Raw genomic sequence first — 12,684 nt, forward strand, 5'->3', positions numbered from 1 at the left:
AGGACTTGGAACGGATCCTGCTGGAGAATCATGTGCAGGTCTGGGTGTGGGGCTGACACTTGGAGGCAGATCTGAAAAACACCCATCTGGACTATGTCTTCCTGCAAAGAAACCTAGTAAAGGTCAGTCCTGTGCTTCAGCAGAAGTTCCTCTTGACAAATACCAGCCTGGAAGCTCTTTGATGCACAGCATCACCATCAGATTACAAACAAATGTGGTTGGGCTTTTAAAGCAATGTCAGTCCCAATAACAAGAGGGAGTATAGGGAGGAGTTGTGCCACAAGCAATTGCTTATTTACTCCCCTTCTTTTTCTTCAAATATCATTGATCTTCAGACTTTTTTTTTGCCTTAAAAGCTACTGCTTGTTGATTGATTCTCCTGACCTAACCCCCCCCAGCTGGAACCAGTATCTAAAACTTAGATTTCTACCTGTTTACTCACCATGTCTTTTTTTCCTGTCTCTCTCTTTTTCTCCATCTTCACTACTTGAAAGTTTCCAAAAACCCACAAGCCTTTTTATTTGTTTGATTCTGACTTACCCCTACTGTAATTCAAGTTTTTTTTTTTTTTTGCTTCCTTTGCCATTTTTATTTCCTTTTCTTTCTTTTTCTTTTCTTTTCTCTCACTCTCATTTTGCGTTATCTACCATGGTGCTATCAATGCTAACTAATTGCCAGTTTTGGAGCTCTGAGTGTAAGAATAAAATGACAATGACACTTCCTCATTTGCCATTGGTCCTGAGCAATAACCACCCCATTGCACACAGAACTGTATTTTTTTATAACGGTGGTAAATACATTCGCCAAATTGTGTTCCTTGAATAGTTCTTGTTCACTGGAGATGTTCCACCTGTCTACTGTTACATAAATATAGACCAGTTAAATTCCCACTTCTTTATTAGGTGTTTTCCTCTGAAATTAAAGTTATTGTAAGGATTAGCATACAGCTGCAGAATTGCAACAAATAAAACGTAAGTTTAGTACTCTTCAGTGTTGAGAGTAAGCACACACATTTCAGTGTGGCCAAACCTTTCACACTTTCTTCATGTGTTTACAGCCTCATGGTCTTGTTGTGAAGAGCATCAGTCTCATTGCACAACTCAAGATGCGATCGTTACATGTGTTCTCCTGTTTCCCCAAGCCCTTACACTTACATACCTCTGTGTGACTGTTTGGCTGTATTCCCCTGGGACGTATTCAGGATACCTGTACTATAGATTAACAGTAGGTACCTGCCATTTCTGTGTTAACTGTCACCTCCGTGTGTCACTGTCAGAGCTAGAAGCCCCACATATCCTAAACTGCATTGCAAATGTCTTAGAGGGAGGCCAAAAACTAAACCATCCTTGTTACCTCTTATATTTAATATTAACACATTAATACAAAAATGTATATTGCTTTATTCTCTACTAACAATACCATATGTTGCTTTCTGTAAGCCAAGACCTCACTTTATGTCTGTATTACGCGTGGAGCTACGCTTCTCAGAGACCTAATTGTTTTCTGTAGGAAATGCTTCAGTACAGGCAGCGTGCCCAGCCGCCTACATCAAGGTGGGTACTCTCACCATCTGCTTTAAGCATGTAAGCAGAAGTGCTGAGGCAAGAGCTCCCTACGCAGGCAGCAGAGAATGTCTTTTGCTTCGCTTGTTAAAATAGTGCAGTGAGCAAACTCGAGTGCTGATCCCTAAGAGGCCAAAGTGCAAAATTTCAGTGCATTCCAGCCTCCGTTTTGGAGCAAACCCACTGGACCTGAGACAAAGCCTGGGGAATGGGTTGCTCCTGGGACCATTCCTGGCAGGCAGCATGAATGTGGCTGCACCAGTTGTGGTTCTCTGCCTCACACAGTCCTCCAGTGTGGTCCCAGCACCCCTCATGCCAGTGCACTCTTGGTGCTGAACAAACACCACCTGCATGGAGGGCAAAACTGTCTTCTTATCCACAGCATCCCTGTGCGCCCTCCAATAAATGTCCCAGGGATAACAAGGAACAAGCTGGTGGCCTGGTGACCATGGCACCCTGGGTGTCTGTATGGAGCAGAAATGAGCCTCTCATGTAACCTGCCAGCGGCTGCTCCAGCAGCTCAACACTCAGCACTGTGTGGTTCTCTACACTGAGACACCTCTCAAGGCTGCCTGCACCAAGGCTTCCAGCGTGAATGAGAGATGTGAGAGAGCTCAGCACAGGTGCTGCCTGGCACAGGTGAGCTTGGGCTCCACCACAGCACCAGATGACCTGCGCCAGCATCTCTAGGCACAGTTGGATACCATCTTCCTCTGGGGGATCAATAAGAATCATAGAATGGTTAGGGTTGGAAGGGACCTTTAAAGGCCATCTAGTCCAAACCCCCCTGCAAGGAGCAGGGACATCTCCAACTAGATCAGGTTGCTCAGAGCCTCATCCAACCTGTCCTTGAATGTTTCCAGGCATGGGGCATTGATCACTTCTCTGGGCAATCTGTGCCAGTGTTTCACCACCCTCACTGTAAAAAAATTTTTCCTTATGTCCAGTCTGAATCTACCTCCTCCTATTTAAAACCATTGCCCCTCGTCCTATCACAACAGGGCCTGCTAAAGAATTTCTCCCTGTCTTTCCTATAAACTCCCTTTAGGTACTGGAAGACTGCTGTAACGTCTTCCCAGAGCCTTCTCTTCTCCAGGCTGAACAGCCCCAACTCTCTCAGCCTGTCCTCATAGTGGTGCTCATATGGTGCTCCAGGCTGACCTACAGTTCCCTGTATGCCTCTTGTTGCCTTTCTTTTAAAAATATACGTAACACTAACCTTGCAGTCATCAGGGTCTTCTCCTGCTTGCCATGATTTTCTGTAGATGATAGACAGTGACCTTGCAATGACACTGCCCAGCAATACTGACACTTTTGAGTGACCACCAGTTGACTCCATGGGTTTGAATGCATGGAGGTTCTCTCAGTGGTTCCTAACTGCTGCTCCCCCATCGCCCTGTGCTGATACATGCAAAGCCAGGGAGCATGACTTGCACGTGACAACTGGTGCAAAAAACCATGCTGATTACTTCAGCCTTTTCTGTGCTGCCTGTCACCATGTTGTCTCTCCCATTCACCTGCAGAACCATGTTATAGCTGTAGGCATTTCTTTTTACCTTACTACCCTTTCTGTCCCTCACTAATTTTAGTTCCAGCTGGGCTTTAGCCTCCCTAATTTTACCCGAGTGCCTGAGCAGTGCTTTTTGCTCCTGCTTCTGCTTCCTGCATATTCCCTTGTCCATATTTTAGTTCATTAGGATGGTCCTTGCCTAGCCAAATGGGCTGTCAGCTGAAGTTTCCTATGCTCCTGCACAAGGGCACAGCTCATGCACGAGCTCTCAGGAAGTTCTCTTTAAAAACCAATTAGTTCTTCTGGGCACTCTTCCCCTTCACGGCTGCATCCCACAGGCTATTTCCTGAATAAGTCAGACTGCTTGCCCAGAATCCTAACTCTGCTGCTCACCTTCCCGGCATTCCTCTGCGTCTGTCACCTCGCGGCTGCTGCAGCCCGAGCAGTGCTCTGTGACGGCTCTTACCCCCACTTCTTCCCTGCTCCTCAGCAGGAGGCCATGACGGTCCCCCCTTTTGCATTCCTATTAGGAAAATGTTACCACTGTGCTCTAAGAACCTTCTGGTCCAACACCTATCACAACATCCCCTGGGTTCCTCTTCGCTCTGATCTTGAGCCCGAAACTCTCAGCAGGCGTGTCTCCAGTTTGATACTGGGGCACTGCGTAGTCAAGGAGCTCCTTAACGTAAGGTATGATGCCCCCTGCTCTTTGCTGCCTGTCCTTCCTAAATATCCTGTATCCGTCCATAGCCACGTTCCAGCCATGGGCACCACCCCACAAAGGCTCTGTGACTCTGATGGCAGAGATGCTGCAAGTGCGCCTGGCAGTGCAGCTGCTCCTCCTCATTGCCAGGCGCTGTGCATTCGCGTACAGGCACCTGAGGGAAGCCTCTGCACGCCTGCCTTTTTGATGCAAGCAAAACTGGGATGGGACCAAATCTGCCTTATTCAGCCATATAATTTTAGCTGCAGAGGGAAGCAGGTGCACAAATTTTCTGTCATTAGTGACAACAGCCTGGCACCTTGGAAAGCCTCTAGCAAGAGACCCCATGTGTTTAACTCCCACCCTTCCTCTCTCACCTCGCGCACCGTGAGAAGTACCTCCTAGATAGATCCCGGGCCACGTGGCAGTGTCAGATGGTAAGCAAGAGTCCTCACTGAACTCACAGAGGCTTTATAAAAATCAGTGGCATTACTTCGTGACGAGTATCAGCGACTGTTCAACACTTTCCACTGATGGCATTAACCTTCCCATGAGATTAGCATATACTCATATGAATTGCTTTGAAGGGGTCAAGAATCACTATTAATGCAATTTTAATGATTAGTGTTCTATTTGAAATTATCACTGTGGCAGGTGTGATGCTTGTCAGGGAATTTGTTATGGTTTCTAGAGGGAGTTCCATAAAACATTTCATAGAAGACCTATTTTTAAAATGTAGCAGATTTTAATACTCGCAGCCTACCCAAATAGATTTTAAAAAGATATCTGTCTACATTGGTTGAAACAAGACTTCTGAATTACAAATACAGAAAGAAATAAGCAAGAAGGCAAATGAAAGTCCCAGCTTGCTGCAGCTCCATCCTGCTTCCCAGCCATGGAAAGTGCTGGTTTTCATCTTCCACATGCCAGGATCATGTCCTGGCACGTTTCAGTTGACTGTAGGCCTTCTCCGTGCATATTTTGCCTTTGCACAGGGAATTAATGTAATCCAATTTCCTTTTCAAAGTTGCTTACCCCTCATTGTACAGTTCTCTCCCAAAAAACACCAAACAAGTTTTGACAGACTGACCATCAGTCAGATCCAGAGGGTATGACCAACTTAGTGACTCAGCGACTGAATTCCTCCCAGTCTGTTTCCAGTTTCATTTGCAGCCGCGGATAAAGCACTTCTGTATTGTGTTCTGCTCAGAGGCAATGCAATGTCAGTGCCCACAGCAAAGCCGGCTTTTACTTTGCTGCTTAAAACATATGGTTTCCACTTCCTGCGAGTTTAATTTGATGGTTGGATTTTGCTTTGATGAGGTGAGAGCTTATAAAGTACTGAACTCAGCTGTTACTTTTCTAGGGATGCAGAACAGCGTGTAGTCATACATAAGCCTAAAAGCCTTTCCAATTTATTTTTTAGTTTTATTTCATTAAATGATGGACAACTGATGTGCCAGTCTTCTATAATCTGTAGAAGGATTTGCTTTGGAAGCACTGTCCACCTTTTAGATAAATGGGATCTCATAAATCAAATTTGTTTAGTGAAAAATAGAATTAAGGGGGTTTGGACTAAAACTGATGGGTTTGCATGTGCTTCACTTCTTCCTGCGTGTCTTTCATGTACACAGACATTAGGTGTTGGAAGAGAGGGCTACTCCCTCATCCCAGGAATCTGCGCTGACTGAGAGATGACCTGTTATTTTTCTGGGCCTATCTGCAGCGCCTAAGGAGGTTTCTTTTTGGCAGACAGACAAACAGCTCTCTGTTGACAGACGTTTGTTTGAAGGTCTATCACGGTTTATCAAGAGCAGCGTTTCCCTGGTATCTTGGGGGTAGTGTTGTGCCAAGTCCTTGATTTTTAGAATCATAGAATCATAGAATGGTTAGGGTTGGAAGGGACCTTCAAAGGTCATCTAGTCCAACCCCCCTGCAAGGAGCAGGGACATCCCCAACTAGATCAGGTTGCTCAGAGCCTCATCCAGCCTGGCCTTGAACTTTTCCAGAGATGGGGCCTCCACCACCTTTCTGGGCAACCTGTTCCAGTGTTCTATAATTCGCATCGTAAAAAATTTTTTCTAATTCCTAATCTAAATCTACCCCCCTCTATTTTAAAACCATTACCTCTCGTCCTATCGCAACAGGCCCTACTAAACAGCCTTTCCCCATCTTTCTTGTAGGCCCCCTTGAGGTACTGGAAGACCGCTATCAGGTCTCCCCGGAGCCTCCTCTTCTCCAGGCTGAACAGCCCCAACTCTCTCAGCCTGTCCTCATAAGAGAGGTGCTCCAGCCGTTTTATCATCTTCGTGGCCCTCCTCTGGACCTTCTCCAACTGGTCCATGTCCTTCTTGTGTTGGGGGCTCCAGAACTGGACACAGTACTCCAGGTGGGGTCTCACCAGGGCAGAGTAGAGGGGGAGAATCACCTCCCTCGACCTGCTGGCCACGCTCCTCTTGATGCAGCCCAGGATGCGGTTGGCCTTCTGGGCCGCAAGGGCGCATTGCCTGCTCATGTTGAGCTTCTCATCCACCAGCACTCCCAAGTCCTTCTCCTCAGGGCTGCTCTCAATCCATTCCCCGCCCAGCCTGTATTTGTGCCTGGGATTGCCACGACCCAGGTGCAGGACCTTGCACTTGGCCTGGTTGAACTTCATGAGGTTGGCACGGGCCCACCTCTCCAGCCTGTCAAGGTCCCTCTGGATGGCATCCCTCCCTTCCAGCGTGTCGACGGCACCACACAACTTTTATGCTGCTAGGTGTCATAACTAAGTAGTTATAACTTTTATAGGGTGATAATGACTTGATAAGGATTGTAACCTGGCAAACCGTCTTTTCAAGCACCTGAATGTAATAATTCTAAATTGTACAACAATAAAAGTCCAAATAAAACTCCAAATTGTACAATAAAAGTCTTCCCCTCCCCCCCTCACCCCCCATTTTGCACTGCCACTGGCTTTCAGCATGTGCTGGGCCCTGATTTTTAAAGGAGCGCATCTAAATGGGCAGCCCACATCTGACCTCTGGATGCCTGCACAGAGGTCAGCGCACAGCCATCACTTCAACGGCTGCAGACCCGCTCCAGGCACACTTGGATTTAGCAGCACGCTCTCACACATGTTGCTGCTGACTCTATCAGAGACTGTTTCAGTCAAATCTCGTTAGATCTTTCATTTGACAGCCAAAAGCAGAAAGGAACTGTTCTCCTGCCAAAAATTGAGTCCCTGCTCTAAAGCATGAAAAAGCTGGAGATCTTAAAAATAGAGCGAAAAATTTAACTTCAAAACCCATGTGTTTGTTACAATTGCATTTTCAATGGGTCTGAAGTGGGTTTGCTGAAATTTATATATTTAGCATGAGAGAGAGTGCAATTATGCAAAATGTGAGCTGAAATGATTACTTTCGTAAAGTCACATGGGACTAAAACAGGCTGCGGTGTGAAGTCCTAGGCAACCTTAGCTGTACTGCTGCCAGCTCTGCCTGTCAGGCAAGGAATGAGTCGTCCCACAGTCCTGTCAGCTTCTTCCTGCCATCACCACCATCCACACCCTTTTCCAGTGCTAATACTGTAACTCTTCCTGCTTGTTAAGCGATTCATCTCTTAGCACTTCACCAGTAGGATTAAACGTGTGGTGTCAGTAGGTTCCTTACTAATAAATTCTGACGTTACTTTCATTTTGAAAGGATTTTACAGAGGAGGTCAATAGTGTTGCCCCAGTTTACAGATTCAGATAACCAAGGTAAAAGTTAAATAAGTGGCTAAAAGTCAGCCTGCAGGCCAGGACAGCTAGGCATTAAAGTCCCACGTAACAGAGTGCAGTCGGGGAGAGCTTGGGCGTATGAAGGGTGACTTGTTGAGATGTGGGAGTAGGGTCCAGTCAGGATCTGTATGTATAAAGGAGAGCCCAAAGCAAACACTGGAAGGATTCCAAACAACAGAAGCTGCATTGAGAGCTAAGAGATGGATGCATTCAGATAAATGAACAAAACAACTCTGTCCAGATAGTGAAAATGGCTGGAGAAGGAATGTTATACGAGGACTGGAAAACTATGGAATGTACCTGAAAGTGTCTTCTTTCCAAAGAGACCAGCGTTGTGAGAATAGGCTGAGCTTTGGAACAAAGCAAGTTTTAAGGCAATACACAGCTTATTTCAAATTGTTTCTAGTGTTAAATTCCTATTTACAGTTCCTGTTTTTCTTCTTTAAATTGGAGTGTTCCTTATAGTCCCAACCTTACATTACCAGTACATATTCACAAATGCAGCAAACTGATGTGATCTAGGGTCAGGGTTTGTGTCTTGTCAGAGGGCAGAAACACTTTTCTTACAAAATGGTACCTACCCATATTTCTTGGCACACTGATAATGTATAATTCTGTGTAGAGAAAAGGTTTCTCAACCTTGAGAACTGCAGGTTAACTTAACTTGTAATAAAAGGTTTTGGCATTACTATCAGTGCTTTTCCAAGGTTTCAGACATTACATAAGCTGCTGCTACTCTAAACAGTATTTGCTGATCTTTTTGCATATCCAGCAAGGTGATTTCCTGCAACCCAATGCAGTGGTATTTCTCAGCTTACACTGCAACTCTGTTTGTGGTAAAAATAAAGTATTAGAGCAGGTTGCTTATGAGAATTTAAGGCATCATAACACTAACGAACAAGAAATCAGTTTAGGAGCCTAAAAACACAAAAGGTTGCATACTGTATTGCTAAATCCCACATGAGGCTAAAGCCCTCATGCCTGCCCCTTCAGCATTGACTGAGATGGGAAGAACTCTTGGTTTGGGGATTTGCTCCTTGTATTATTATCTTATTTTAATGCAACAACGGCTTCATGTAAATAATATAACCAGCACTGACAAGGTTGGACCTTCTTCTGCCACAGTCAGATCTTTTTCTGCCTCACTGTCCATCTAGCTCCATGACTCTTACATTCTTCTCTGCACAGCAACCCAATTTCCTTTGAGAACCCATATTTTCCCCAGTTTAACCTACAGTCATCTTGAGAGGAGAGAGAGATTTAAGTCCTCCTGGGCTGATGCACATCTGTGATTTGGGTCTCCCACTTCTCGGCTGAGGCCACCAGCCAGTAGGCTATCACATAAAAGACCTGCAGCATCTCACTGTGCATCTTGGCTGGACTGAAGTCCTCAGGAGATTTAGGCACTCATCCACCTGCTTCTGAGTGCCAACAAAGAGACAGGAGCTAACTCCCAGCTATTCAGGCCTGGGGGAGTTCTGGGCACATGCACAAAGGGCTCAGTAGTTTTCTGGAATCCATCTTCTGATATATGCCATGTATCAACAATAGAAAAGCAGTAAAACACTGTAATTATTCCTGCTCTCTGCTGAAACACACACACAAAAAAGAGTTTTTTAAAGATGGACCAGTTCTTTGATCTAGTTCACAACATCACCTGGCAAACAATTGTGCAAACACACCTTGAGGGAGAGAATGAGGCAGTGCTGCAAATCTAAACACTGTTTCAATCAAACATTTCATCTCTCGAACGCATAATGTAATGCCTAAAATCCACCCAAATCCTTCTTTGGATCTGACCCCCCATCTTACATTACTAATCATACCTACCACATTTTGCATTACTGTGAAATCCTTTATAAGTCAGCTCTTAGGAAATCCAGTACTATGGAGAAATGATCACAATAATGAAAACCTGCACACAAACCAAACAAATGTTCCCTCTTTCTCATTAAGTCAATCTTTAGTGTAGTGCGTCCTGCAGCTGAACTTCTTTGTTGTGTTTCTTCAGGGAATCCTTTTAAGAGATAAGCTTGACAGCATGATCTGATGAGAAAATATGTCTGTTTCTGATTGTGTTGGGCCAGCAATAGAAAAAAAAACCCTTTTTGTTAGCTCTCTTGAGTCTCTATTAGCTGTAACATAGAGAATGCCTCCAGCTTGTGAGATGGCTATTAAAAAAGACAAGTTGTTTTTTTTGACAGCCAGCTGTTGTGACAATATTCTGTGAAAGCACACCTTCTGGCTGGCTAGGGATTTGGTGTGAATGTTTTCTGTTTAATGCACTGTGTCCCACATTTTTTTTATTTGAGGCTTACATATAAAAAGTAGTGAGGGCTGTGCTTGTTGGGCAAGTCTGGAGGCTTCTGGAACGTTCCAGATCTCTCTCTTGATGGTGTTGTAGAAATGTAAGCCAGTCTGCTTGTGGAGAGCTGCTGGGCCTGAGGGAACAGTTTCTTGCAGCACAACGTAACTTCATTCCTGATGCTACAGCCTGGAACTGTTTGCCTGGGTCTTGCTGTAGTGCTGGGTCGCGCCCTAACAGCCTGTACAGGAATAAGGAATGCTCTGTGCCAGTCACACCGAATCTTGATTAAAAACAAGTGAATGTTAACATGTGTTTAGTTTTTACCTAGGTCAGGCTTCTCACATGCTCAGACATGGAAGCTGACCTATTGTATTGATAAATCCACTGCCACTAACTGGATTAAGTACATAGGCATTATAATTCATTATAAGTTATCATTCATTTTGGTGGCTACAGCTCACCATTATATTTAGTTGGTATTATCTGGACCACAGACTATCAGCACTTCACATCTTGCTTTGAGGCAGAGGCCAACCACCGAAGAGGCTGTGTGGAGCTGGCCACGTTGGACTTTGCTCCCTCTTCTAATTTTTAAATTTATGTGGCTATGACAAGTTCTGCTCCCAGGGTGTGGGCTGGGAAATCCTCCACCTGCCGGCTGGCCTCACTGCGGGGATCCTTACAGAAGACAGCCGGGTCAGTAGGGATACTTTAATAAGTGCCATAAGATCAAGCCTTAGGAGTGAGGCACGAGCGACAGTATTGTGACGTGACTTTCTTTTTTTCCCCCAAGGTTTGCACCAACCCTGCAGGGCCGCTCCGCGCGCGCTGGCCACCAGGGGGCGCCCCTCTCCCGCCAACCGGTGTCCGGAGCCCGCCGGGCCGTGCCCGCGCCGCGCCTCGCGCCGCGCCCCCGTGGCAGTCCCCCCCAAAACCGCTTCAGGACGGAATTACCGAAACGCCGTGCTCGACTTTAGGTGTAAAAGTGGGAACACGCTCCAAACTCTTCTTCCATGCGGGAACAAATCAGTCCCTCTCTGAACAACTGCGCTGAGTTTTCCCTTTTTTGGTCACCCAGCACGGTAAAAGATTACAGCCGCGCACTTTAAATGCTGTCTCTGTTCAAACGATCCAGTTACGAAATTAACTGCGATTTTTACGAGTGTCAGCCGCTCGAACAACGCGCCCGCGGCAGAGCGCTGAGCCGCGCAGGCAGGCGGGCGAGACCGGCGGATCCGTCCACCCCGCACAGGCGGGAACGCCCCACCGCCACCACCGGGGCGGGCTGGGGGAGCTGCCCCCCGGTTTTGCGGGGCGGCTGCAGCGGTGCCTGCCCGTTGACCCACCCCCCCCAGGACCTTCTCCCTTCCTTCCTCCTCCGGCCTGCTCCAAGTGCCAGCACCTCCCGCCAGGGCGAGCGCCCGGAGCCGGCGGCGTCGCGGCGCTCAGTGCGCAGGCGCAATTCGCCGCACCTGCGCAGTAGTGCGCGCCACGGTGGAGCGGCTGGGCCCGCCCCCTGGCGTCCGCCGGGCAGCTCTCGGCGCTGTCCCCGCCCGCCTCCGCCTCCAGCTCCGCCCGGGCGCTGGCAGCTGGGAGCGGCGGCCGCGGTGGGCAACTTCCCTCAAGTCTGTCCGGCGGCGCGGGGGACTATGCGACCCGGCTGAGCGCGGCCCGAGAGGGGCGGGCGGGGCGAGGACAGGCAGCGCCAGCAGCAGCAGCCGCCTCCCCGCCGCCACAGTAGCCAGAACCGCTCGGCAGCCGCCCGCCTCAGCCCCCTGCCCTCCCCCGGCCGGGGCAGGAGCTGCCGCGGCCGTCCCATGTCCCGCAAGGCCAGCGACAATGTGGAGTACACGCTGCGGAGCCTGAGCAACCTGATGGGCGAGAAGCGGCGGCGGCAGGCGGACGAGTCCGCCGGCTCAGGCGCGGCGGCGGCGGCGGGCGAGCGGAGCCTCATCGCCGCCGAGTCGTGCTCCAGCCTGAACAGCGCGGCGTCGGGCGGCGAGCTGGAGCGGGCGGCGCGGCGGCAGTTCCAGCAGGACGAGACCCCCGGCTTCGTCTACGTGGTGTCGGTCTTCTCCGCCCTGGGGGGCTTCCTCTTCGGCTACGACACCGGCGTGGTGTCGGGGGCCCTGCTCCTCCTCAAGAGGGAGCTCAACCTGGACGCGCTCTGGCAGGAGCTGCTCGTCTCCGGCACGGTGGGCGCTGCCGCCCTCTCCGCCCTGGCCGGCGGCGTCCTCAACGGGCTGTGCGGCCGGCGGCCCTGCATCCTGCTGGCCAGCGGCCTCTTCACGGCGGGGGCCGGCCTGCTGGCCGCCGCCCGCGACAAGGAGACCCTGCTGGGGGGACGCGTGGTGGTGGGGCTGGGCATCGGTGAGTGCCGGCTGATGCTGCGCGGACCCCCTCCCCCCGCACCCTCCCCGTCCCCCGTTTTTGGGAAGAGTTGTCTGGTTTGTGTACGAGGGTCATGGTTGTGGAAGGCCAGGAGCGAGGAGGAGATCGCCCCTGGCTTTCTGAACTGTAAATACCTCTCTTCTGGTTCCCCGCGCAGCTTTGCTCTTCCCTGGGTGCTAAAGGAATGCTTTCGGGACAAAATGAGGCAGTAATCTCTCTGGTCAAATGAGATGACACTTGCTTTGGAAGGCTTTAGGTTTCATTTACAGCATCCTGCAGAACTGAACGTGAGTTCCTGCTCTTAGGCTGCTTTCCTAGATGCGTTTACATAACTTGCAAGCAGTAGGTTCTGGTGAAACTTTATAATCGTCCCAAAGAACTTGAAGCAATAAGGAGTGTTTTCTCTAACTTTTGAGACTGGCTTCTGTGCCAACTATATCCAAAGTATTC

General features: G+C 48.7%; 1 protein-coding gene across 1 annotated transcript in view; it reads left to right on the top strand.

The window, feature by feature from the left end:
• Positions 1 to 11,449: 11,449 nt before the first annotated feature.
• Positions 11,450 to 12,684, top strand: part of SLC2A13 (solute carrier family 2 member 13) — a 164,448-nt gene continuing 163,213 nt past the window's right edge. The window contains exon 1 of the mRNA XM_086746712.1: positions 11,450 to 12,213. Within this exon, the coding sequence (XP_086602838.1) occupies positions 11,661 to 12,213 (553 nt within the window). The 5' untranslated portion in view covers positions 11,450 to 11,660. The remainder of the gene's footprint in view (positions 12,214 to 12,684) is intronic.

The sequence above is a fragment of the Chlamydotis macqueenii genome, chromosome 1, assembly GCF_036417535.1.
Source record: "Chlamydotis macqueenii isolate bChlMac1 chromosome 1, bChlMac1.mat, whole genome shotgun sequence".
Classification (NCBI taxonomy): domain Eukaryota; kingdom Metazoa; phylum Chordata; class Aves; order Otidiformes; family Otididae; genus Chlamydotis; species Chlamydotis macqueenii.